The sequence below is a fragment of the Psittacula echo genome (assembly GCF_963264785.1).
Source record: "Psittacula echo genome assembly, chromosome: 1".
NCBI classification, from domain to species: domain Eukaryota; kingdom Metazoa; phylum Chordata; class Aves; order Psittaciformes; family Psittacidae; genus Psittacula; species Psittacula echo.
Genome location: NC_137735.1, coordinates 47,732,159 through 47,754,244, shown reverse-complemented (window position 1 = coordinate 47,754,244; position 22,086 = coordinate 47,732,159). Strand labels below are relative to the sequence as shown.

Here is a 22,086-nt window from a genome sequence, read left to right as displayed (position 1 = left end):
ATGCCGGCAGCCTTTGTTTCCCCCCGCTGCACACCAAGCTCTTTCTCACCTCCCTGTCCACAGTGATTCTAGAGGAGTGAGGCTGCTCTAAATAAAACCGAGCTGCACTGGTGAGGCGGCAGTGAATGTAGGTCGGATGCAGTTGGAAAACCGTTGGCAGCAGCACCGATGTGCGCACAACCAGATGGTGATGGATGTGGTGTTAGGGGTGCCCAGGCTGCCTAAGGGAGATGTGAGCAGAGAGAGGGGCTGCATGTCACATGCCAGCTCCTGCAGGCAGTGCTGTGGGCAAGGAGGTGCAGCACCAGCCCCCTGCACTGTGGGAGGATACAAAACCTCCCTAGGGGAGTGTGAGACCAGCACCCACCAACTATGGCTGAGAGAAAATGGGGTGGCAGAAACCAATGGGCAATAGTTGCTGTGGGACACAGGTCTCGGAGCCCCTCCTGTGCAACCAAGGCAAATAAAAGCAGGTGTTTTGGCATGGAGAAACCAAAATATCCCATCTCTTACAACTGCAGAATCATAGAATGGTTTGGGTTGAAAGGGACCTTAAAACTCATCCAGTTCCAACCCCCCTACCATGGCAGGGACACCTTCCATTACACCACGTTGCTCAAAGCCCCATCCAACCTGGCTTTGAACACTTCAGAGATGAGGCATCCACAGCTTCTCTGGGCAATCTGTGCTAGTGTCTCACCACCCTCATAGTACAGAACTTCTTCCTTATATCTATCTACATCTATCCTCTCTCAGTTTAAAGCCCCCTTGCCCTGTCACTACATACACTTGTAAAAAGTCCCTCTCCACATTTCTTGTGAGCCCCCTTTAGGTACTAGAAGGCTGTCCTAAGGTCTCCCTGGAGCCTTCTCTTTTCCAGGTTGAACAAGCCCAGCTCTCTTAGCCTGAATTTATAGAAGTGCTCCAACCCTCTGAAGTAATTCTGAGCCTTACTTGAGAGGAAAAGCTTCCCTCTCGGCTTCCCTTCTCCTCTGCTCACCCAGCATCATCCCTGCCCTGTCTTCCCCTGAGCCCCCGAACGGTGAGTGGCAGCTCTCCAGGCTTTCCTGGGGCTGGTTCGGGAGCATCTCGGAGCAGTTAGCAGCAGGTACATTTCATTTAATTTCATTTCATCTTGCACTTGAAGAACAGTCCCAGGCATATTTTGCTGGTAAAGGGATGCACACAGGCACAAGAGCGGGAATGTAATTAGGTTGCCCGCTCCCATCTGATGTCTGTTACACAACATGTTATCTCCCCATCTGATTGCAGTGTTCTGCATCGTGGCCCTGATTTCCTCCCAGTCCTGCCCATTGCATCCAAAAAGGCCTCCAGAAAGCAGTGTGTTCAGCCGTGCCATGGAGTTGGGGTGCCTCTACCATGACTGCAGAAAGCCTTACAGCCTCCCTTCATCCTTCCCAAAGCTGCGAGCATGCCCCTTGCTTTCCACAGGGGAAGTGTCTCCCAGGTAGGCCTGGTCCTGGCCTGAAGTGCAGCTCAGACCACCTCTCTCACCTAACACTTTAAACTGTGTTCAGCTAAACCAGCCTCAAGATTGCCTAGGACAGTTTTCCTCTATGCACCTACCCACTGCCAGCCAGACCCCATTCTGCAGACATGGAAAACACAGTTGAATTCTAGACTCAGACAGGCAAACCCCTCAGCTCGTGCTGACACTGGTTTTTAAAAACTCTATGAGAAAAAGCTAATAATTTACAATAGTACCAGTCTATGGCTCTAACTGGTGTTCCAACCGGGACCAGCTGAAAAAAAATGGTGGGAACAGCTCCCTGCTGAATGCACAAAAGGCTCCCGGTGCCATGCAGCCCCTTGATGGTATTGCTATATGAAGTTTATGCCGTTATAACCCTTTTTCTCTCTAAAGCAGCTATTCAAGCACCTGTCCAAGCATGGCTGCATGTCTGCTGGCAGACGAACATCCAGCCATTCCTGTTTTAAACAGTGCTGTTTCTCTGCAAGCCCTGGGCAACCTGGGGTGCAGGCAGAGGAGTGCCATGGGGTGTGCCAGAGCACTCGCTCCTCTGCCTGTGCATGGGGAAGCACGTGCAACAGCGCAGAGAGACGGGCTGGAACATAGAAGACCCATCTAACAGGCAGAGAGCAAGAAAAAGGGGGGAAGAGAGGAAAGCGAGAGGAGGATGTGGGCAGGAAACAAGACTTCATCACCATATGTCAGCTGTTGTGCAATGCTGGAAGACACCAAAGTCTTGTCCTTTTGGGAGCAGGTCAGCAGTGTGTTTGCCAGGAGGAGAGACGCGCTGCCCGCATGCAGGCCAGCCTCACCTCTGGCCAAACCTGGGTGGCTTCCGGGTGGGAAAAGCTTTCATTGCTGCTAAGCGGAGCAGGCGTGGGGTAGCTATCCCACTGCTGATGGAGACCAAGGTCTCCCATGGCCTCATATGCTGTCTCAGTCCAGAGATGAAAATGGGTTTTGTTACTTGCTTGGCTTTATTTATAAGCCTTCAGTGAGTAAACACCGTGTTTCCATTGTTTATGTGAGTTACTATGTGCGATCAGTAAGGAGAGAACCAAATGCAATCCTGGGCTTGTGCAAACCTTGTTAGCAGAGTATTTGTTTTCTGTTTTCCTCAAGGTTTGCAGAACTCGTTTAACAACAGTTTTCCTCTGTAATTTAAGTATCTGAGAGTTTATTTTTTGAGGAAAAGGGACAAGTGTTTAAGAAGGGCATGTGAGACAACGTGTGTTAAGACTGCATGAGCAGCACATGCTGCTTCCGCTGGGCTCTGTTCTACACTTGTGTTTTATAAACGCCACAACCATCAGAGACCCACCAAGCACCGGGGCAGTTACTGAGAACCCAAACAGAAAACGACAGCAGATGAAATCCGCTGATGCGCAGCGCCGGTAAGCAGCAAGGAATACTGAGGCAGATAAACTCCTCCGCCCGTTTCTTTTCCCAACCGCATACCGGCCGCAAGCCTGGCAGCACTTTCCCCAGGAACATCTGCACGCGCAGGTCACCGGATCACCGGGGATATTTGAGTTTTCTTTTCCCCTCTGCCCCTCCGTTCAGCTTTCCTCTCCGTGCCTTCCCCTCCCCCTTCGTGCTGCACCCTGCTTTCCATCCTTCGCTCTTTTTCCCCCTGAAACAGCACGGCAGCACCGATGTCCCCACATCCCGCACGGGGTAACGGATGGCATCGATGTCAGCGCACGGGATAAGGGGTGGCGGGCAGCTCCCGCTCCCACCTCAAACCACGCCCCAGCCGCACACACACAAACGCGGCCGCAACCCCGACTCGGCACCGTCCTTCCCCGAGGCCCCCGCTGCCTCCCCGAGCTCGGGCACCCGCGCCTGGCCCCGCGCCATGCGCTCGGCGCTGCCGCCGCCGGGAGGCGTGGCCAGAGAGGGGCGGAGGGGGCGTGTCCGAGGCGTGTCTCGGGGGCGCGCAGCCGCGCGGCGTGGCGGTGGGCGTGGCGGCGTGGTGCCCCCGGCCCCGCCCGCGCCACCGCCCCCGCCCAGCCGCAGCACGGGGCGGCACGGCATGGCGGGGCTTCGCTACCCGCAGCAGAGCGGCTGTTGCCGCGCGGCCGCCGCCATGAACCTCCTACTCGGCGTCTTCCACGTCCTCCTGCCCTGCTTCCGACCCGGTGAGGCGCAGGGGCAAGGTGAGCGCACCGGAGGGAGGGAGTGGGGGGCGCCGCAGCAGCAGCAGCTGCGCCCCTCGGGTGTGCGAGAGCGGCCGCCGCCCCCACCGCCTTCCCTCGGGCGGCTGCCGCCCCCACCGCCTTCCCTCGGGCGGCTGCCGCGGTGGCAGCCCCGGGGGCACAAAGGGAGACGGGACGTGGCTCGCAGCCTCCCCCCACACCCTTTCTTCCGCCCCAGTGTCAGCCCGGCTCCGCGTCGCTGCGGGCTTGCCCCGCACCCGGGCCGCTGCCTGCGGGCTCCGGCCTCCCGACCCCCTGCGAGCGCGGCCGGCCCACCCGCGGTTTCTCTCTCTGCCCCTGCAGCCATCGAGCCCATCCCCGGCGTGGTGGAGCTGTGGCAGGCCGAGGAGGGGGAGCTCCTGTTGCCCGCACAGGTGAGGGGGCGCTTGGGGGGGGGGCGGCGATGGTTGGGGCCGGGGTGGAGAGAGTGAAGTGGGGACGAGACCCGGGGGGTCAGGAGCCATTACGGGGCCCCGGGGTGAGGGGGGGGAGTGTGTGGGGCCGGGGGGCGGGTGTGGGGCCGCGGCGAGGGGCGATCGGGGGCGGCCTTGCCCGCTGTCACACGCCACAGCCCCGTCGCCGCCGCGGCTTCCCCCTCCCCGCGCCTTGCCGTTACCGGGCTGAGAATGAAGGTGGGGTTCTGAGGCTTTATTCCTCCCTCTTCCCCAGTGTTCCTCCCTTTCCTCCCCCCGTTTTCTCTGTCTGCCTCCTTTCTTTAATGAATGCAATAGGGCACGGTAAATACTGGATGTGTGTACAAGGAATACCGTGTATTTTGTATTTCTATCTCGCACCTGCTCAGGTGAAGCCATTTCTTCCCCCTCCCACCCCAAATGACACATCATTTCTGATGCTGCCCCTCTCCTATCCTAGCTCATTTCTGTTTTGTTTAGCTGCTGCTGTTGAGCGCTAATGAGGTTTATTCAATTCTGTGCTGGCAAGAGGAGCGGCGATGGTAAAAGGCAGGGGTGGGCTGGTGAGCGAGGAGGGGTGCTGTGCGGGATGGAGGCGGTGGTCTGGAGTTGTTGGCATTTGAGGCAGTCATTTAACTTGCACTCATGGACTCTGCCATATGTTGAGCTGGGCCTTCCTAGACTTCAAGGCACCAGGCTCGTAAATGGAAGAAGCAGTCCTTGGGGACATCATCTTATGTGAGGGAAGGAAAAGAGGGTAATTTATTTCTCTTAAGCCATTATATCATTCTCTGTTTAGTGCTCAGCTGCTGATACCTATTAACATAGGGGAAAAAGAGCAGAAGTGTTATTTCTTTCCTCAGCTAGCTACGATTGATGCTGCTTACCAGGGCCCAGCAATTTGTATTGTGGTGTTATGAAAGTGTCACCTACTGTATATGCAAATGATTGTATATATATATGCTACACTGTTCAGAATTTGTTTGGTGCCGATACAGTCGTAGTTAAGGGAAGGTGCAGTCTCTGTGCCCAGGGATGCTGAGAGAACTCGACCTTTTGCTTTTGCATTCTTTACCTTGAAGACATAAAGATGCATTAGATGTAGAAGCATGTAATGCAGTCCTTTATGGTCACTTCTCATAGTGAAGCTGCAACTGACTGATGATGACGTGATGTTTACTTCCTGAGGAGATTAGGTCCACTTGGAAAACACTGTTCTTGAGCATCCTCATAAAAATGAGCTGTGGTGGGGCTGAAGGAAGACCAGGCACGAATGGCCCATGAACTTGGTGTGATTGAGCGTATGGTTCTGCCGAGTCCTTGCAGCCATGAAAGGCAAAGCTGAGGTTGCTGCTCTGCTCCTCTGTCGTTTCTGTAGATGCTGTGGTTGGTATGCAGGAAAGAAAGCAGGTCTTCTGGTTTCAGCTGTGGCAGAGTGAGGAGTGAAAATTGCAATAGGCTCATTGAAATACAAGGTGGATTTTAAAAGCCAGATGAACCATTTCCTGAGCACTGGTGGTGCATCAGCTGTTTTGCATGCCTTTCCCCTCCTGGTGTGGGGACCACAGCAGCATCTGATGTATCCGTGACTGCTCATGCTGAAGCAGAAGGGCCTGGCTTCCTCAAACACAGTTTTAAGACCAAAGCTTGGTTCCAGGCCCAAGCCTGATGCCCAGATTTCTCTTACCTTGTGGGCTTGGTGTCTGTGGCTGAATTTGAAGCCGCCGTTTCTAGTTGTCAGGGAGAATGAAAGGAGACCTCTCTTAGCCTGTGCAGATACTATTGGCAAGGGACCCTTCAACACCCCTTCCATGGAGTGTTTCCATGGCATTGCTCTGTGATTGCTGGTTGTGGCTCTTCCCTGAGTGGCTAAGGAGTCGAGGGTTACCCACCCTGCCACACTCCTCTCTGGTGTCTGTGAAGTGCTGAAGGCAGTTCAGCATCGTCACCCTCCCAGCTGACTCTGCTGGGTTGGTGAGGGGCATCAGCAGAGATGCTGGAGACCTGGAAAATCACTTCATCCATTAACCCTTGACTGCCCTTTCTTTTTTAGAGGCATGCTTAAACTACAAGAGGTTTATGCTTATGCACTAAAATAAGATGGTCAGCCTCACTTCTGCAAGGAGGTTGTCCATATTCTCCTCCTTGCAAAACCAGACTTTCTCACTTAAACCCTCACAGAGGGTTGTTCCCTAGTGTTTGCGTACCACAGCAGTGGCAATGCGATGGTGAGGGTCTAGTAAGAGGAACAGCTTCCTTGCTTTTGAGTGGATAATAAATATTGTTTGATAGGGAGTATCTGAAGGTTGGTTAATTCATGTATTTAAAGATGGGATATTTAAAGACTTTGGGAATGGGAAGTGCCGTGGTTTCTCGATCTGGTTCTTCCTGTTCCCTTTTGGAGGAGGGCAGGAGGGAGTGTGGCACAGGAGGGCAAGGACTTTGCATATGGAAGTGAAAAATCTAGAGAGGGAACTGTGCATGCTCCTCTCCCAAAGTGTCTCCTTCTCGCCTGTGTGTTGCAGGCTCCAGGCAGGGATATGCCCTGTCTGTCCAGCTGATCTGCCTGCTTCTGGTGGGTTACCAATGCTGTCTGATGGATGTTTTCCCTTTCTGTCATGACTTTGCACTATAATCTTATTTTCCATGCATCGTCAGCTGCCTGTGACAGAGCAGTTTTGAGCATTCCTTGCTGCCTGCAGAATTTGAGGGTGAAAGTTGGATGGGTTGGTAGCCCATTCAGCCGTCAGGTTGCCGGCGCGTGCTTTTGTTCCAAGAGCGCATACTGAATAAAGACATCGTGTTAGGAGGCAAGGGAGGGGGAAGCAAAGCGTTTTAATATTTGTAGTTGCTTTCTAGGCCTCTCGCAGCATCGCTTTGTCTACGTGAACTGCATGAATTTGCATGCTGGAGCGCAGCCGCCCAGGGCCCCCGCGCCTCCACCCGGGTTGGTCGTTCTACCTTCTGTTTCCTCTTGCTTCCCTTTCATTGTTTGTGCTTCTCGCGTGCCCCCTCCCAGCTTCCCTCTCACACGTGTTTGTGCTTTTCTTTTTTCTTACCCCCTTATGCTTGTGATCCTTTGAGTTTGGCTTCCTCTGAAGCCTGCAGAGCTGTCTGGGGATGGCTCACCTACTGCTCTTGCTCCACAGCCGAGCCTGAAGGGTGTGCGTGGGCTTGCATGCTGGAGCTGAGGAGCAGCTGCCTGTATCTAGCATGCTGACAGTCTTCCATTGGTCTGCAGCTTCCTCCAGCATTTTAATGTCTCTTCCTGGGTTCCCTTTTTGCTTTGAGACAGGCTGGGTGTCCCAGTCAGATGTGGTGTCTGTATTCTTTTGTGCCCAGGTCCTGTTTCTCTTTGAAGGTGGTGTGAAGTGTGAGGCAGCCACCTTGCTGTCCTTCACCTGGAACTCCAGAGCAAATGTCCCTGTGGTGGGTGACTGGGTTTCTGATTTTATTTTTCTTCCCATCATTTGTCCTTGCTGTGGAGAAATGTAGAGCCTTGCCTGCCCTGGTGGTTGGGAGATGCTTGGAAAACCAGTGGGATTTTGACACAGAAAATCTCAAGTGTGAGAAGCTTGATTAGAGCAGTTGTGGTTTTTATTCAGACTCCTTATAATTTTGTGGTTTTGGTTGGTTGTTTGTAACTTGTTAATACTTACTTAAGTAAAATGCTTGGGAAAAAAGCTCCTTTGTGTAGGACTTGACACCTAAGCCCTTCACCATTAAAGGCTGAAAAAGCTCCAAATAGGAGCAGCCGTGGTGGAGCACTTCAGTGCAAAACTGAAAGGCAGTTAGTCATATTTTTTTTTGCTGGAGAGGAGAGGAAAGAGCTCAATGAAAAGCACAGTAAGGGTACAGGGCCTGCTGCCTCCACTGCCACGAGGGTATGAAAGGACAAGCACTGTGTGGGTGATTGCTGCGAGCATCTGAAGGCATGGGCAAGTGGGTTGGGTACCTGCAGAGCAGAGCATGCAGCGCTTTCCTTTCAGCCTCTTCACTTTTGAGGGAGGAACTACTTTAAAATGAAATGAAAGTTAAATTGTAGGTCTTGATGTCACGATTGAAAATAATAGTAAGTCATCAAAGGCAACATAGACCAAACGCTTTTTTGGTGTCAGTGCCATGCCTGTCCGCTGTGATGGGTTTTCTGCCATTCCTGCACATTGCATGTAGGAGATGAGTGAGATGTTTCATTAGAGGAATGCCTTGTGTATGTTTCAGTTTGCTTGCAGATAGGAGATTACAGTGACAGATATTTCATTTTACTGTGATAATGTTTAGGGCGCTTGAATTTTGGAGGAAGAGAAAGATGCCACAATATTTACTGTATTGTTACAGATGCTGGGCAAATACAGCGCTGCTGCCTGAGTTTTTACTTTAAAGGTTCTGCTCAGTTCTGAAAGATTATTGTATCGTTTTTTCTTTTCACATGTAGTAGCAGCTCATCTTCCATTCCTGTTCTTCAGTGCAGCTCAGGGGTAATAAGGTTAATTGTTCTGCTGGTTTCGTAAGCTGATGAGGACCTTGATCTTGCTTATGTATCTGAGATATGTAGCACTGCAGTATGTTATTAACAGAGGCGCATCCCATCAGCTATGCACAAATTAAATGTACGGAGTCACTGACTTCAAAGCAGGATTTGTCAGAAGGCACACAGTTTGTGTGAAAGCCCAAGACAGACTTGGGTGGGAATTAGGTTCCTCTTTGGGCTGTTAAAGGGCTCCTTCAGCCTCCCAGCTGAGCTTCTGGATGGTGCTGATAGGACTTGGGGCTGGTTGGCCGTGCAGATTATGCAGAAGCTGTCAGCCCAGGCTCTCAACACTTGTGTGACATGAGAGGGGCACTTTCAGGGGCGTTCTAGTGCAAAGATAAGCACCTGCCCATATTCAGGATGAGGTTTGGAGGAAGCGGATTTTTTTTTTCGTGTCATGGAGAGGCTGCTGGGACCTGCATTTTAGATTTAGAGCTGCTCGCTTTCTCCCATCCGCCTGTGCTACTTGTCTGGTCCTATGGTAGTTTAAGAAAGCTTGTGTTGTTGTTTAATCCTAGTGTAAGTATACGTGTAGCCTGTGACATATAGAGGACAGAAGACATGGAACTCTGTGCATGCTTAAGAGTCGAGGGTAATTTTTCTTTCTGTAATTACTTTTTTTCTTGCACAGTTGATCTTTTATACTGTGGCTGCATTATAGACTGGGGAAGTTTTTGTCATTGTTGCTTGAGAAAAAGCAAAAAGGAGAAGTGGCAAGATAGCTAGTGTTAAGGGTGAGCACCGTATAGTGACAGAGACACAGGTTTCTGATGCCTGGCAGATGTTAAGCCTTTTAAAGGAGGAGTTAAGCCGTTTAAAATGAGGCTAGCTCGGCAGCCTGTTGTGGCAGAGAAGCTGTTTCTGGAGGGTGTGGATGAGGAGTTTTCTAATTCTGCTTGGTATGTACTGAGGTTCTGAAGTTCAAAAGGAGCCTTGAGAAGTTGGGTTTATGTTGTGCCCTACTTGTAGGGTCTAACAGTAAGGCTTAGCTGGGTTGTTGGAGGAGGTGGCTGGGTGATCATGAGAAGCAGGAGCTAGGACCTGTAGGTAAGCAGGTCTGTGCTGAAGTGCCGTGTGATGTTGCAGATCCTGGGCAATTACCATGGTGTCTCCAAACACTCTTTAAGGGCATGCATACAGAAAGATCGTCAAATCCTCAGATTAACTTGTCAGTCTAGTTGCAGATTAGGTTATACTATGGTGAAGGCTTTGCTACTGCTGTTGGATGAGCTGCTTGTGGCAAAAAGATTGACGCTTAGATACATCTGGTAGCTTCTGGCAAGAGCTATAATAATTCTAGCCATATTATCATTATTCTAGCTGTAGTGTGAATTATTAATATTATTATTATTAACCATATTTGCTGCCTTTGTATGGTTGCCATTTTTTCCCCCCTGCATGAGGCTCAAGTGTTCAGAAATCCTGCCTGCCCTGTTGAGTACACAAGTAGGGCTGCCTGGTCTGCTTAAGCATCTGAAGCCTGTAGAAAGATGTTCAGTGTTTGTGCAGGTGATTTCTTTTTTCTTTTTCTAGTATGTAGTGCAAATAGGAGCAAGAGTCAAAGCTGGTGACTTGGGGCCTGTTCCGTGATGCACTTACGTGGGAAATGTGTAGGAGGGGTGGTGGAAGGTGCATTCATTTAATTTTGAAAGTCTTTTTCCCCGCTGCCCCCCGTACCTTTTCATTGCTACGGTCTGTAGCTTACGTCTTGTGAAACCAGAAGCGGTAGCTGGGAAAACTTACCAGCTGTTCCTGGCAGGATAACTGTGACCTCTTCCTGAAAAATGTTAATCTCCCTAAAGTTGTCCCTGGTTTCATCAGCGCCGGTTGGGTGGCTGTAACATGTTCCATTTTGAGTTGTACCTAAAGCTTTCCTGGAGATCTTGGCTGGTTCAGAGCAGCTACCTGCTTGTTTTAAATGGTTTTCCTGCAGGGAGCTCGTTGAACCAACACTTGAGTTCATTTCTGTAGACAGCTCTAAGTGGTTAGTTGTGAACTGCAAGCTGGCACAGTGTGTTAACTGCATCTCTCAAAAATTGCTTTGGTCCAGCAACTGAGCTAAGCTGTTGTGTTTAAAGCTTCTGCGCTCTCTGGTTTCTTTACGTGCTGCTGATCACTGATGAGATGTGGATTTGGGATCTTGTGGTTCCTGTTGGAGTGTGGTACCTCGCCATTGCTTTTGGCGTTACCGCTTGGTCTGAGTTCCAAGGCATTCTGCATCCTATTTTCTCAGGCACTCACTAATGAAATTTACTGATGGGGGTAAGTAATTTGAAGGTGGAGAAAATAGTCTTTCTGTAGTTTGAGGACAACTGATGGGTTTAGATTTAAGTTGTGTGAGTGAGCAGAATTTTGTATAGATTCATTTGTATAAGTGGAAAAATGAGTGTTCAATGAACACTTGGGGAAAAAAATAATGGAGCAGCCATGTTAAGTCACCGTTTGTCTTGGCAAAATGAGCTGAAACCTCAGATGGGATGGCCAGCACCTTACTGGAATCATCAAGGAATCTGTGTAGGAATTCTATATTTCTGAGTTTGTTTTGCAAGCAAGTCTCATGAGAGTCCATCTTCAGTGGAGTTAAAAATGGTACATATGTACGGTGTACTCTGTTGCAGTTCTGAGATTCTTACATAGTATTTTCTCTGTTTGTCAGGCTGATTTGGAGGAGGATGTGGAAGAGCATCCACAAGAGCAAAGGTAAGCAAAACTCAAATGAAAACAAAGAGTAGTGAAACTGGTTTTGTGTTTTTTTGCTTTAGGAAATACTGAAATGTAATTGGGCAAACTAATAAAAATTATTTTTTCTGCTGCATATTAAATAGATTTTCATTACTTGCAGCTTGCTATTTTCTCAACTAATGTTGATATTAATCTCTTAGCAAAACAAGCAAATAGTGTGCAGCATATGGAAGACTGAAATGTTCTCTTGCATCTCCTTCTTATTCTAAGGTGCATTTGCTTTTACACAAAAAAAACCCCACAACCCTGTGTTTATTAATTCTACTCTATTGTATATTTTGTAGTGAATTTATTTAAACAAGAGGACAGTTTTCCATTCCAAAATTTGCGAACATAAGTAATCTTGGGAGTTGTAATTTGTACCAAGGCAGGGAGAAGGGTAAAGAAGGTTTAAAGCCAAAAGCTTACTAGTATCTTGCTGTGGAACAATAAATATTCTGCCTTATTTCTTGAAATCAGATAAAAAATAAAAGCTCTTAAGAACCATAGCCTCAACTCTGCTGTTTCTGATAATATCAGGCCTCCACTGTTTTGAAGGGTTGGGTAAATAGCATCACAGATTATTTTTCTAAATACACATTTTGTTTCCTCTGAGCGACGAGATTAAAATGCTTGGACATCTACCAGTGAAACACTTCCTTCCTTTGGTATGTGTTAATGTGGATACAGCTTTCGGTGCCATGCCAGCCAGAAAGATCACAAGACTTAAAATAAACATGTGTAACACCACTGTGCTCTGATGGCTGCATTTAGCCAGAAATGCTTTTCTCATTTATCTCCATGCCCTTAGCTTGGCTTTGAGAGCCAATAGATCTGATAAAACACAAGCCTTGTTGGCAGCTGGCAGAAGGGGTAAGCCTGGGAGTGGGAAGTGGATGGTAATAATGAGTTTGGTCTGACCTGAAGCACTGTAACACTTCTTTGCACAGCTTTCCTCTCTCTCCTTCTGCCCCATTGAGAGCCTTCTTGTCTGAACCCAGCATCACGTTAGGGCTCCTGTGCCTCATGGCCATGGGAGTGACAAAAGTGGTATCAAAACAGGGTGGGACAATTACTGATGCCTTTGACAGCTGGTGCTGATGGCTTGTGGTTTTCCTCCTCCTGTTGCAAAAAGAAGGATAAACCATTGAGAGCTGGCATTTTCCCTGATTTTCATCTGGGGACTAGAGTGGGTTTTGGTGTTACATTTTCACTGCATGCTCTCTTTATTGAGAGGTAGTGAGAAGACAGCCGTCTCAAATGCTGTACTTAAAGTGATTTCTGAGTTTTTTCATTAGTAGGCAGAGATGTAGCTCAGGGAAAAAATACCTACCTGCCTGTTTTTCTCTGGAAGTGGGTGGAGTAACGGGCTACTATAGCAATAATAAAAATATTGTTGAAAGATAAATAGTTTATGAGACTCAGGAAATAGGAAAAAGTGGTTTGACTTTTTTCTTGTCATTCAGGTGCTTAAAGATTTTTCTAGTAATTATTTCCAAAAATGAACTTGTTTGTGTAAGTAAAGCTTACGAGGTTCACTTGCATGAATGGAAACATCCTTCTATTGTCATACTGAAATGCTTCAGGAAACTTGCCTAAACAGACACTAGGCTTTGCGCATCTCTTAAACTGTTCTGGTTTGCTGCCATATATAAACACCAATCTGTGTGTGCTCTGTATACTGAAGGAATGTTATAGTGTAGACTTTATAAAGAATACCTAGCAAAGGTACATTAAAAAGACTAGAATTTTTCCAGATTAACTTTCATTCCCTTAGCTTGTATTACTATATGGTGAAATCATGGGGATTTCCTTTTCCTGTAGCAGCAAAACCTGAGAGCTTGCAGCATCTCTATGTCATTGTCTGCCAGCGTGCCCTAGGGAAATCAGCTAAAGCTACTGAAATTTGATTTGAAGCCCATAGAAGCAAAGCACCTTAAAGTAGCGGTGTGAAAAGAAGTTAGTGGAGATAGAGAAAACAGAATTTTTCGCAGAGCTGAAGAAAGTGTAATTTGGCATCTTGGGGCACAAAGGAGAAAGTCTTCTCCCAAAACATCGGTTTATTCTGTTTTTAATTCTAGGTTAATGGGCTCTCTTGGGAGCTTGCTAACCTACTTTAAACCAAAAAAAAGAGTAACGTATTAACAGACTGTAAACTGACTTCCTGTGCATGTGCATCACAGGAGCTTCCACTTGTGGTGGGCTTTTTGGTTTGCTATTGTTTTTGTGGCAAGTGCAGAAGGGGGGAGGATGTCGTCTCACTATTTCTGCCTCAGGTTTAGCTTTAACAAATACGGAAGTTTGCATGGAGGTAAAAAGTCATTGTCAAAATAGCAGTTTTTGTAAAGAGCTATTTCAGAGGGGAGTGAGAAGTGGTTGATTTGGAGGGCTGTGGTTTGCAGCTGCCCTGAGTCAGAAAAAGGTAATTAGCAACTCCTAATTTCCATCCTATTCCCTGGTTGCTTGGGTGCTACCACAGATTGCTTTCTGCTATTTTGTCTCTCTGGATCAGACTCTGAAATAAGAAATGCTGGACAGTAGATACTTGAGTTGTTGGATGTACTGCTTCAGGCCACAGTCTTTGACAGAATTAGAGCCACGTATATTTGGATTAACCTATTGAAAAAAGCTTAGTTTCCTTAACAAAATGTTCCTTGCATTTGAAGGTCAGCAGTAAAAGTGTGTCTCCAAGAACAACTGTGGCTCGGGAAGTTTTATTAGAAGACAGTCAATGTCAGGTGTTGACAGAAAGGTTGTTTTGGTTTGGGTTTTTGTGGGTGTTGGCTTTTTGTGTGGTTGTTGTCTCCCACCCCCCTTCACACTGGTGGCTGTTCACTTGCCACAGCTGGCAGTAGCAAATTTTGAGGAGTTAGGTGCTTGATTTTTATTAGGCATTTGCTAAAGCAGCAGAACGAGTCAAATGCAGAAGTCAGGCACAGGTAAAGGGACAGTACTGTGAGGTGATGTGCACAAATGGTGCTACCAAAATTTTCAGCTCTCCGCTGCAAGGAAGTAGACATTGGACTGCCAAAAGAAAAAGTAAGTTTTCACATGTATGACACTATTAATCCTTGGTTTTGAGGACTTCTGGAGAAAGGCCTTTGGGGATCCAGTTTCCCAGCTGACATGTTAAGTAACATTTGCACTGTACTCGGCTGCTGTACTCAAGATGAGGAGCATGCATTCTTAATATGTGATGTGCATTAATAGTCCATGAGAAAGGAAAGCCATACAAAACGAGGAGTGTGGTGTGTAATTGGTAAAAGGACAATTTCCAGCCCTTACCTGTGACAGTCAGGGCATATTTTGCTTTGAGTAGATAGGTATCAGCTGCTAGGAAAATGATAAATGTGATGCAGTTAGCTCAGTCAAGCATTTCTGTTGAACTTTTGCCTGTGATCACTGGGAGAGCGTTTGACCCTGTGGATTGGAACTGCCTGGGGAAGTAGATGGTATCAGCTCCCAGTGGGTTCTTGCTAGGGTGGTAGTGCAGCCCCGGAGCGGCAGCTGGTGCCTGGCACTTTGACCTCTCCTGGTTACCAAGTGGGATTGATTACTCCTAATCCTGTGATTTTTGCTGCGTCCCTGAAGCAGCTCTCCAGACACAGAAGAGAAATTGGAAGGTAAAGGTAGCAAGGGAGTAGCTTAATGGTTGCCTGAGAGACAATAAAGGAGTTAAGGTGCATTGACTGCAAAATTACTTGGGGGTTTAGCGGATACTCAAGAGATGTGCTTATAACATTTGCCTCAGGAGGAATCCAGAGTGGCTGGGGAGGGTGCGCCTGCTTCAAGTGAGGTCACATCTGGCAATTTCTCACTGGCCAGAGCTTTATCTCATCTCCAGTCGAGACATAGATGAGTCTGGTGCTGTGGATGGACTGTTAAGACGCTTCAGAGGGGGACTAGTCCTTCAACAAAGCCTGTGGTCTTAGTGCCATAACTCTAACAGTCCAGTTCTTTAGCAGTAATGGCAAGGGACTGGTGGTACTGGCCTATGTACCAGATAACTGGCTTGGCTGGTGGCTAAGCCAGGAAATGAAGACTGAAAAAATAGGTTAGAATCAACTGGATTTTTTTCCTTCTGCTTTTTTTTTTTTTACTGAAAATTGATAATAAAAAATAAAAATTGATTTATGTGCCAGAAAAAGAAATCCAAATTATAAGAAAAACAATGTTTTATGTTGCTTACTTTTTAAACATTTTTATTAAAGTCAAACTGGGTATCCATTGAGGAAGTGTTTTGAAATGAAGAGCTGAAAGATAGTTTTGATAGTATCAGTGAGTGCTTGAACTGTTTGAAAGGTACCATCCTAAATTAACATTTTCAACCTAAGCTTGTATTGAGTACCACGATCATTTAGATTGTCATTAAATTTACCTCCCTATTACATGAAGACTTCCTAGAATATATGCTTGATCCTGACTTGTGATAGTGAAATTTGCTTTTATTAAATTGTTAATAGTTTTAATTATTATTTCTTTACAAAAGAAGCAGAAATCCTGTGTGTATTAAAAAAAAAAAAAGGCAAAAAAGCTGCCTTTCGTGTGGAAGAAGCATTTTAGTTAACATTAATGCACTTGTGTATAGCAACACATTTCTACAGTATGCATGGAATGGGTGTTTTTACTGGGTTGTACCCAAACCTGCTTCGCTATTGGTTAACTTTTGGTTTTACTTGATAAGTCACTGCGGTTGTATCCTACTTACAGTTTCACCAAATCACCAAGGGACTACTAATTTCAAGTTTTTCTGGGTGCCTAAAGAAATGAAATTTACTTCACATAGTGTACTAGAGAATTAAAGGAGTGGAAATGAGGTGTCCACACACGTACCTGTTATGCTTGGGTGAAAATCCCTACAGAAACACATTTGGGAACACAGAGGGTAATGTGAAGCTAGAACAAAAAACAGCTTACAGAAGAAAATTGCTAGAAGGCCAATGAAGTTGGGGGGTCTCTTATAGATGAAGAAACAAATTGTTCTGGAAGGAACTGTCAGTGTTACTCTTCCTCCCCTTACATATGCTTCCACCAGGAGCAGCCAGGGTGGCATGTTGAGCTATTGCTGCTTTAATCTTTTGTCTCTGTTTTATATGTTGTAATTCATTCACTGATGAACTTTGCCTTGCTGAACTTTGTATTAAATGCTGTTAGAGACAGCTGTCCTCTTGTGTGTGTTGCTTCTTCCAAAATACCACTGCTTTTGCAGAATTGTGTTGCGTTGATACAGGTTGTAAAAAAACCCTGTTTAGTTCTGTTGTTTATGGTGTTCCTGGGACATGGTATGACAATGCTGTGTGCTAGCAAATGAGTCAAGCTATCCAGTTATTTATTTGTCCTTAAGTTGCTTTCAGTCACTTCTGAAATGAGCGCAGTGACTGGGCCTGCTGTACTGTGTTTCACACCAGACGGAGAAGCTAATGCTATGGCTTTCTATGATCTGGAGTTAATGGCAAATCATAGAATGGTTGGAAAGGACCTTAGGGTCATCTGCTTCCGCCCCCCCTGCCATGGGCAGGAAAGCCTCACAGTAGCAGAAGTTGCTCAAAGCCCCATCCAACCTGGCCTTGAACACTGCCAGGGATGGAGCATTCACAACTTCTTTGGGCAAACCGTTCCAGTGCCTCACCACCCTCACGGTAAAGGACTTCTTCCATATATCTGACCTGAACTTCCCATGTTTAAACCCGTTACTGCTTGTCCTTTCACTACAGTCACTAAATGGGACAGCCCTGCTGTGTTTTGCAAAGAGCTGACCTGCTTCTGTCCTGGGCGTAAGTCCTACTTGACATTAACTGAAATACTTTAAAGGTGATGCATGGCCAGGTTGTTATTGATATCCTGTTGCAATCCCACTTGTCAAAATCTTGCCTGCTTTAACTGGAGAAGCCCTGATGGTATGTATGCATTTCTTTTGCTGTTGTAAGCCCTCTTGGGTTGGAAGAAGCCTATGGTGAGCCTGGTGACTGTTTGATCTGTACATTGGCTTGTATGCTGACCTAAAAAGGACTTTGTCATCTGTGGGTGACAACCTGACTTTGAGAAATGAAAGCAGTCTTGGTGTGGTAATTGAGAATTGGTGCTTGTGCTTTCATATGGCTCACACTGCCTCAAAAAGCCACACAGGCTGTCTTTACCCCAGTTTCTATACTGGTACAAATAGTAGCAGTGACAGTCTCCTCCCAGCTGGGGCTATGAGGTTGTTGATTGTGCAAGGATTAGTGTATGCGAAGAAGCTGTGTGTGTGAATATGTGCTACTGAAGTAAACTATCTCACATAACCTGTTTTAAATGGACAAATAAACTGCTTTACATTTTGGTGTCCTGTATCTTTTTCTTATTCTGTTAATTTCTTCACTTTCTTTTCCCACTTCCGGTTTGCATGGTGGTACTCGTGCCAAGGCTGCCTCTGCTCCCTTATCTACTGCAGTGCAGGAGGAGCGCCAGAGGAGCCTAGCCAAATCTACTGCTCTGCTCACTGTTGGTGAGATAGATGGGCAGATTAATCTCCAAAAGTGCGGGGCTGAGAGGGAGGACATCCTGTTGGGAGTAATGCCTTATTGAATCAATAGCTGTTGGGTAGGAGAAGGGAAAAGCATTTGCATCTGTGTGATGGATAGCCTCGGAGGCTCCTCCTGTAGCCTATGCTTTGGGGCAAAGCATGGCCTTTAGGATGAGGACAGTCCTGATCTGAGCAGGTGGGACAAAAGTGCACATGGTGTGTTATTCAGCATTCTGTGTTAGTTTCAGTGCTGTCTGCAAAGCTATGCAGGAGCAGAGACAGATTTCATGGTGACGCAGGCTGTATCGTCATTCAGCAAACACGTGGGGATGGTCAGCTCTTGCTGCCAAGCAGCCACATGCTGCAAGTGCCCTGCCACTGTGTAGATGGCATTTTTCTCGTTCAACTTAACCTTCCTTGTTTGGGAAAAGGGGATGTTAAAGGCGATGTTAGGACATGCTTGTGTGTTTAGAGGAGAGCAAAAGAAGGCAAAAGCAGGTGCTGTGGCATGTTTGTCCTTGTTCTAATCCTTGTAAACTTAGTGTCCCCATAGCCCATGCGTATTGCTTCTATAGGCAGTTCAGAATAGGAATTCTCTTCTTATAACTCTACTTTTACATTTTAATACACTAATAATGAATTTCAGATGCGTGTTAATCTCAGGCTAATCCCTCTGATTTGTGGGCAGTGGGCCACAAAAGATTTTGCTTTCATCTGTAATTTATTATTAATAATTATTTTTATTTCCTTAATAGTTACTTCTTAGTTGCCCTTAAAAGAGCTTAATTTGCCTTAATTTTAATATTATGCGGTTAAATGATAGGTATCTGGAATAACAGACCTATGTCAGCAACCTGAAAATTGACGCCCTATGTGCATTTAGCTTTGTAGTTTTTCTGTTGCTGCATATTGGCAACTCATGACAAAATAAAAAATAAAAAGGCAAAACCAAACAAACAAAAACACCCCCTTCAACCCCAAACCAAACCCGAAACAACAGCTTGTTCCTTTTCAGGAATTTGCACAATCCACTCCTGAATCAACCCAACCTTGTGTCTTATAAGCTGGGTGTAAAGTTCCCTGAAGTCTATCTGATGCAGTGTGGTAGAGTGTTTTAGGCAATGCTGTTACCTGCCTGTTATCTTCCTGGAGACTCAAAGGTAAAGCAAACCTGGCTTATGCTGTTTCATGTATTTTTGTTTGACGGGGAAAACTGCACTCCCACCCTGGCAGTGGCTCTGGGTGGATGACTTGTAGGCATGTAGGTGAAGAAGGCCTGTCAGTAATTTTGGTGTTTGCCATAGTAGTGTAAGTAAAAACACTGGCAGGAAAACAAAGCAAATGGCTTATCTGTATTACTTTCAGTTCAGTAGTGTTGTAAATTCAAGCCTAAGTTTTAAAAGCCCATCTTAGTTACATTGGCTTAAATGTTTTTTATCTGCTTTCTTGAGTAGCTGATTTGGGAAAAGCCTTTCACTTTGTGGTGGTTATTGCAGAATTACCAACCTCTTCATTAGGACCGAATAGCCCTGTCTACTTCAGGGAGAGGAAAAGTTCATCAAATAATTACACTTGCGTCTGACAGCAGTGTGTATTAACCTTCTGCAGAGTTCTGAGTACTCACTGCAAATATTTGTTTTATATTTATAGAAGAGTTTGCTTTAATCAAACAAGCTGATTGCTTAGGAGAAACACGTGGTCACTACGAATAATTTAGGTATCCACTTGTCCTATCGGGGTTCCACCATTCTATGGTATGTCCAGGCTGCCACCTGGATAAGGGCAAAGCTGGCTGTGTTAATAGTCAGCTTATCATCTTCTTCATCTCCTGCCCCCAAAGTGTCATGCAAATAAAGCTACTCTTTTTGTGTGTGTAAGTCTTGGTAACTTTCAGAATGTGCAATGAAAATACAATTGACCAAGGGCAACACAGAGCATTTTTTTTTTATGTGTGTGTACAGGGACACCTTACTTTCTGTAGAACAAAAGTGGACTTTGTATAAATTTGGAACACGGGAATTCCTCAGTCAAAACCAGTCAGTATGAATAAGTTTTCTTTTGCTCAGAATTGTGAGGTAGAGGAGAGAGAAGGGAAGATGTTTTTCAAGAGGAGGTTGAGAAGTAGCCCTGTGGTTTTGTTTTTGGTGAAGTTTCCATCTTCTGACAGCCACTTGTCTGCTTCAGGATACTGTTGCAGTAGCTAGGCTGTAATCAGTGGTTTACCATCTCATCCACCTGGATACCAGAACTCCACAGATGTCAAAATTAAGAAATTTGAAGTGCAAAATAATACTTTTTGCCAACTTCTACTTCAGAACTTCATGAAGACAAATGAAGAAGCTCTAAGGACTTGAAAGTAAAAAGTAAAGATAGTGAATCATGTTCAGTTCTGTTGAAAGCACAGGCTGTGTTGACTCTGGGTCATGATTTTGTCCTTCAATTACGAGTTTGGCTTTCTGAGCTAGGGAGAAAAGATGTTAAAATGTTTGCTCACAACAGGAAGGTCCTTAAGGAAATGTGAGAAATGCAGAAAACAACTCACTTCTTTTTTTAAGCCTAGAAATTGTTCTTTTGAGTGATCGGATGGTGGCACTTGCAGTAATGTAGCTGAGCTTGCAGTATAAAAGACCTCAGTTCCCTTGCAGTCCTAAGATTTGAAACTGGTCTGACCTTTGGAGACACTTGTATATCAATAGAATGATCATTTCACGCACTGCAAAATGCTAGGAAAACTTTCAGAAACCTTGAATGATACATGTGAAGAAGAAAAAGTGACCTTAAGTCAAAAGTGTTCTGGCATACATTCTATTTCTTTTGAATATGTAAATTATTATCTATTCCATCATTTCCAGGTTTTTTTAATTGCTGTTCATTGTTTTAATGCTTTCTCCAGGACCTGGTTATTTTTTGAGAGACTGAAGCATAATTCCATTGCCACATATCTCTGTACCTCTGTCTCAAAAAAGTTAACTCCAAATTAAATAGGCAGTCTCAGCTTTGCAAAGTAGAAAAAGAGATAAATGGCCAGTTTGTAATCTGCTTATCTTAGTTTCTGCTACTGCCAACATATACATGTTGATCTCCTGCATGGGAATTTCCCAGCCTTTTTTAATTACATGTGAATGCTTATACTTCATCTAGTGGAAGCTAATAATCTCTCTTGTTCTACTGTTCTTTGTTCTTCTCTGTGCCCCCTGAATTCTGCCATGTTCTTACAGCCCTGTTTCCCCTCCTGATTTACTGGAAGGCTTCTCCTGGTCACCTGTGTGGTGGGTATATGCTCGAAAAGCTTTTGTGAGTCTGAAGACAGAGTCCAGAATGGGATTGTTACACAGACTCATATTTCTGGAAGCTCTAGAGGCTGGCTTTGAGTCACTGCAAGTGCTGCCATCAACTCCTGCACAGTTATTAAAGAGCTGACAGTGTTTGGCAAGCAGTGGATCCAAATGTTAGTACTTAATGACTTTTTAAATGTGTTGGCACACTGAAATCTTGACCTTTCCTGTGAAGGTGCTTCAATTATTTCTCTGACTTCTAGTTACCAAAATTAAGCAAAAAAAACCCCAGACCACCTGGCATCCAGCTTCCTGCTGATGCTCTTTTGCCTGTGAGCGCTTCTGAACAGTTAATTCCTCTATGGGCAGCACATGGGTTTGGTGGGACCAGGCAACTCTCTGCAGTCCTTTAGCTGTAGGTATTTGTTTCTTATCAGTGGGAACAGAAACAGGCTCAGCAGTCTTGTATCAAACCAAAATTAGGCTATATTGTTATACGTGCATGTGCTTGAGTGCCAACTCCTGACAGTTAGAAGACCAGTCCATGTTTATTGGAGCAGTGTTTGGGAATGCACTTGGAACAAAGAGGGACTTTGGAGATTTCTTTGGCTCTGAGCCAGCAGTCTCAGTGTGATGTGTTTAGCACTGGAGAGAGAAAAAACAGATGTGTGCTTGTTTGTGTGTTATTTGCAAGGAGGATCCTTTGTCTGGCTTCCAAGGTCTTGAGGTTCCTGTGCATTGTGTTGCCTTTTAACTCCACAGCTGTAGTGTGCTTGGAGGAGAGGTGCAGCTTCCACAGGCCATAGAAAATGCCACGAGGCGCTTGGACTTCCTTGCTGCTCTGTGTCAGAGCGCCAGAGCAAAGTGCACCATGTTCTCAAAGCTTTTCTTAGTGGGAATGTGTAAAAGCTGTTAATTGCTCATCTGTTACAGGCTGGATGTTTTATAAACAAG

At 46.0% G+C, this 22,086-nt stretch overlaps 1 protein-coding gene across 11 annotated transcripts in view; it reads left to right on the top strand.

Moving 5' to 3' along the window:
* Positions 1-3,429: 3,429 nt before the first annotated feature.
* The window catches only part of TMEM131L (transmembrane 131 like), an 82,831-nt gene continuing 64,174 nt past the window's right edge, over positions 3,430-22,086 (top strand). For 3 of the 11 annotated variants that reach the window (XM_080637288.1, XM_080637286.1, XM_080637287.1), the window contains exons 1-3: positions 3,478-3,651; positions 3,994-4,064; positions 11,291-11,334. In XM_080637288.1, the coding sequence (XP_080493414.1) occupies positions 3,528-3,651; positions 3,994-4,064; positions 11,291-11,334 (239 nt within the window). In that variant the 5' untranslated portion in view covers positions 3,478-3,527. Of the gene's footprint in view, positions 3,652-3,993; positions 4,065-8,966; positions 9,154-9,173; positions 10,897-10,955; positions 11,149-11,290; positions 11,335-17,997; positions 18,054-22,086 lie in introns of those variants that run through there. The other 8 variants (XM_080637289.1, XM_080637291.1, XM_080637290.1 and 5 more) reach the window with 8 other exon arrangements.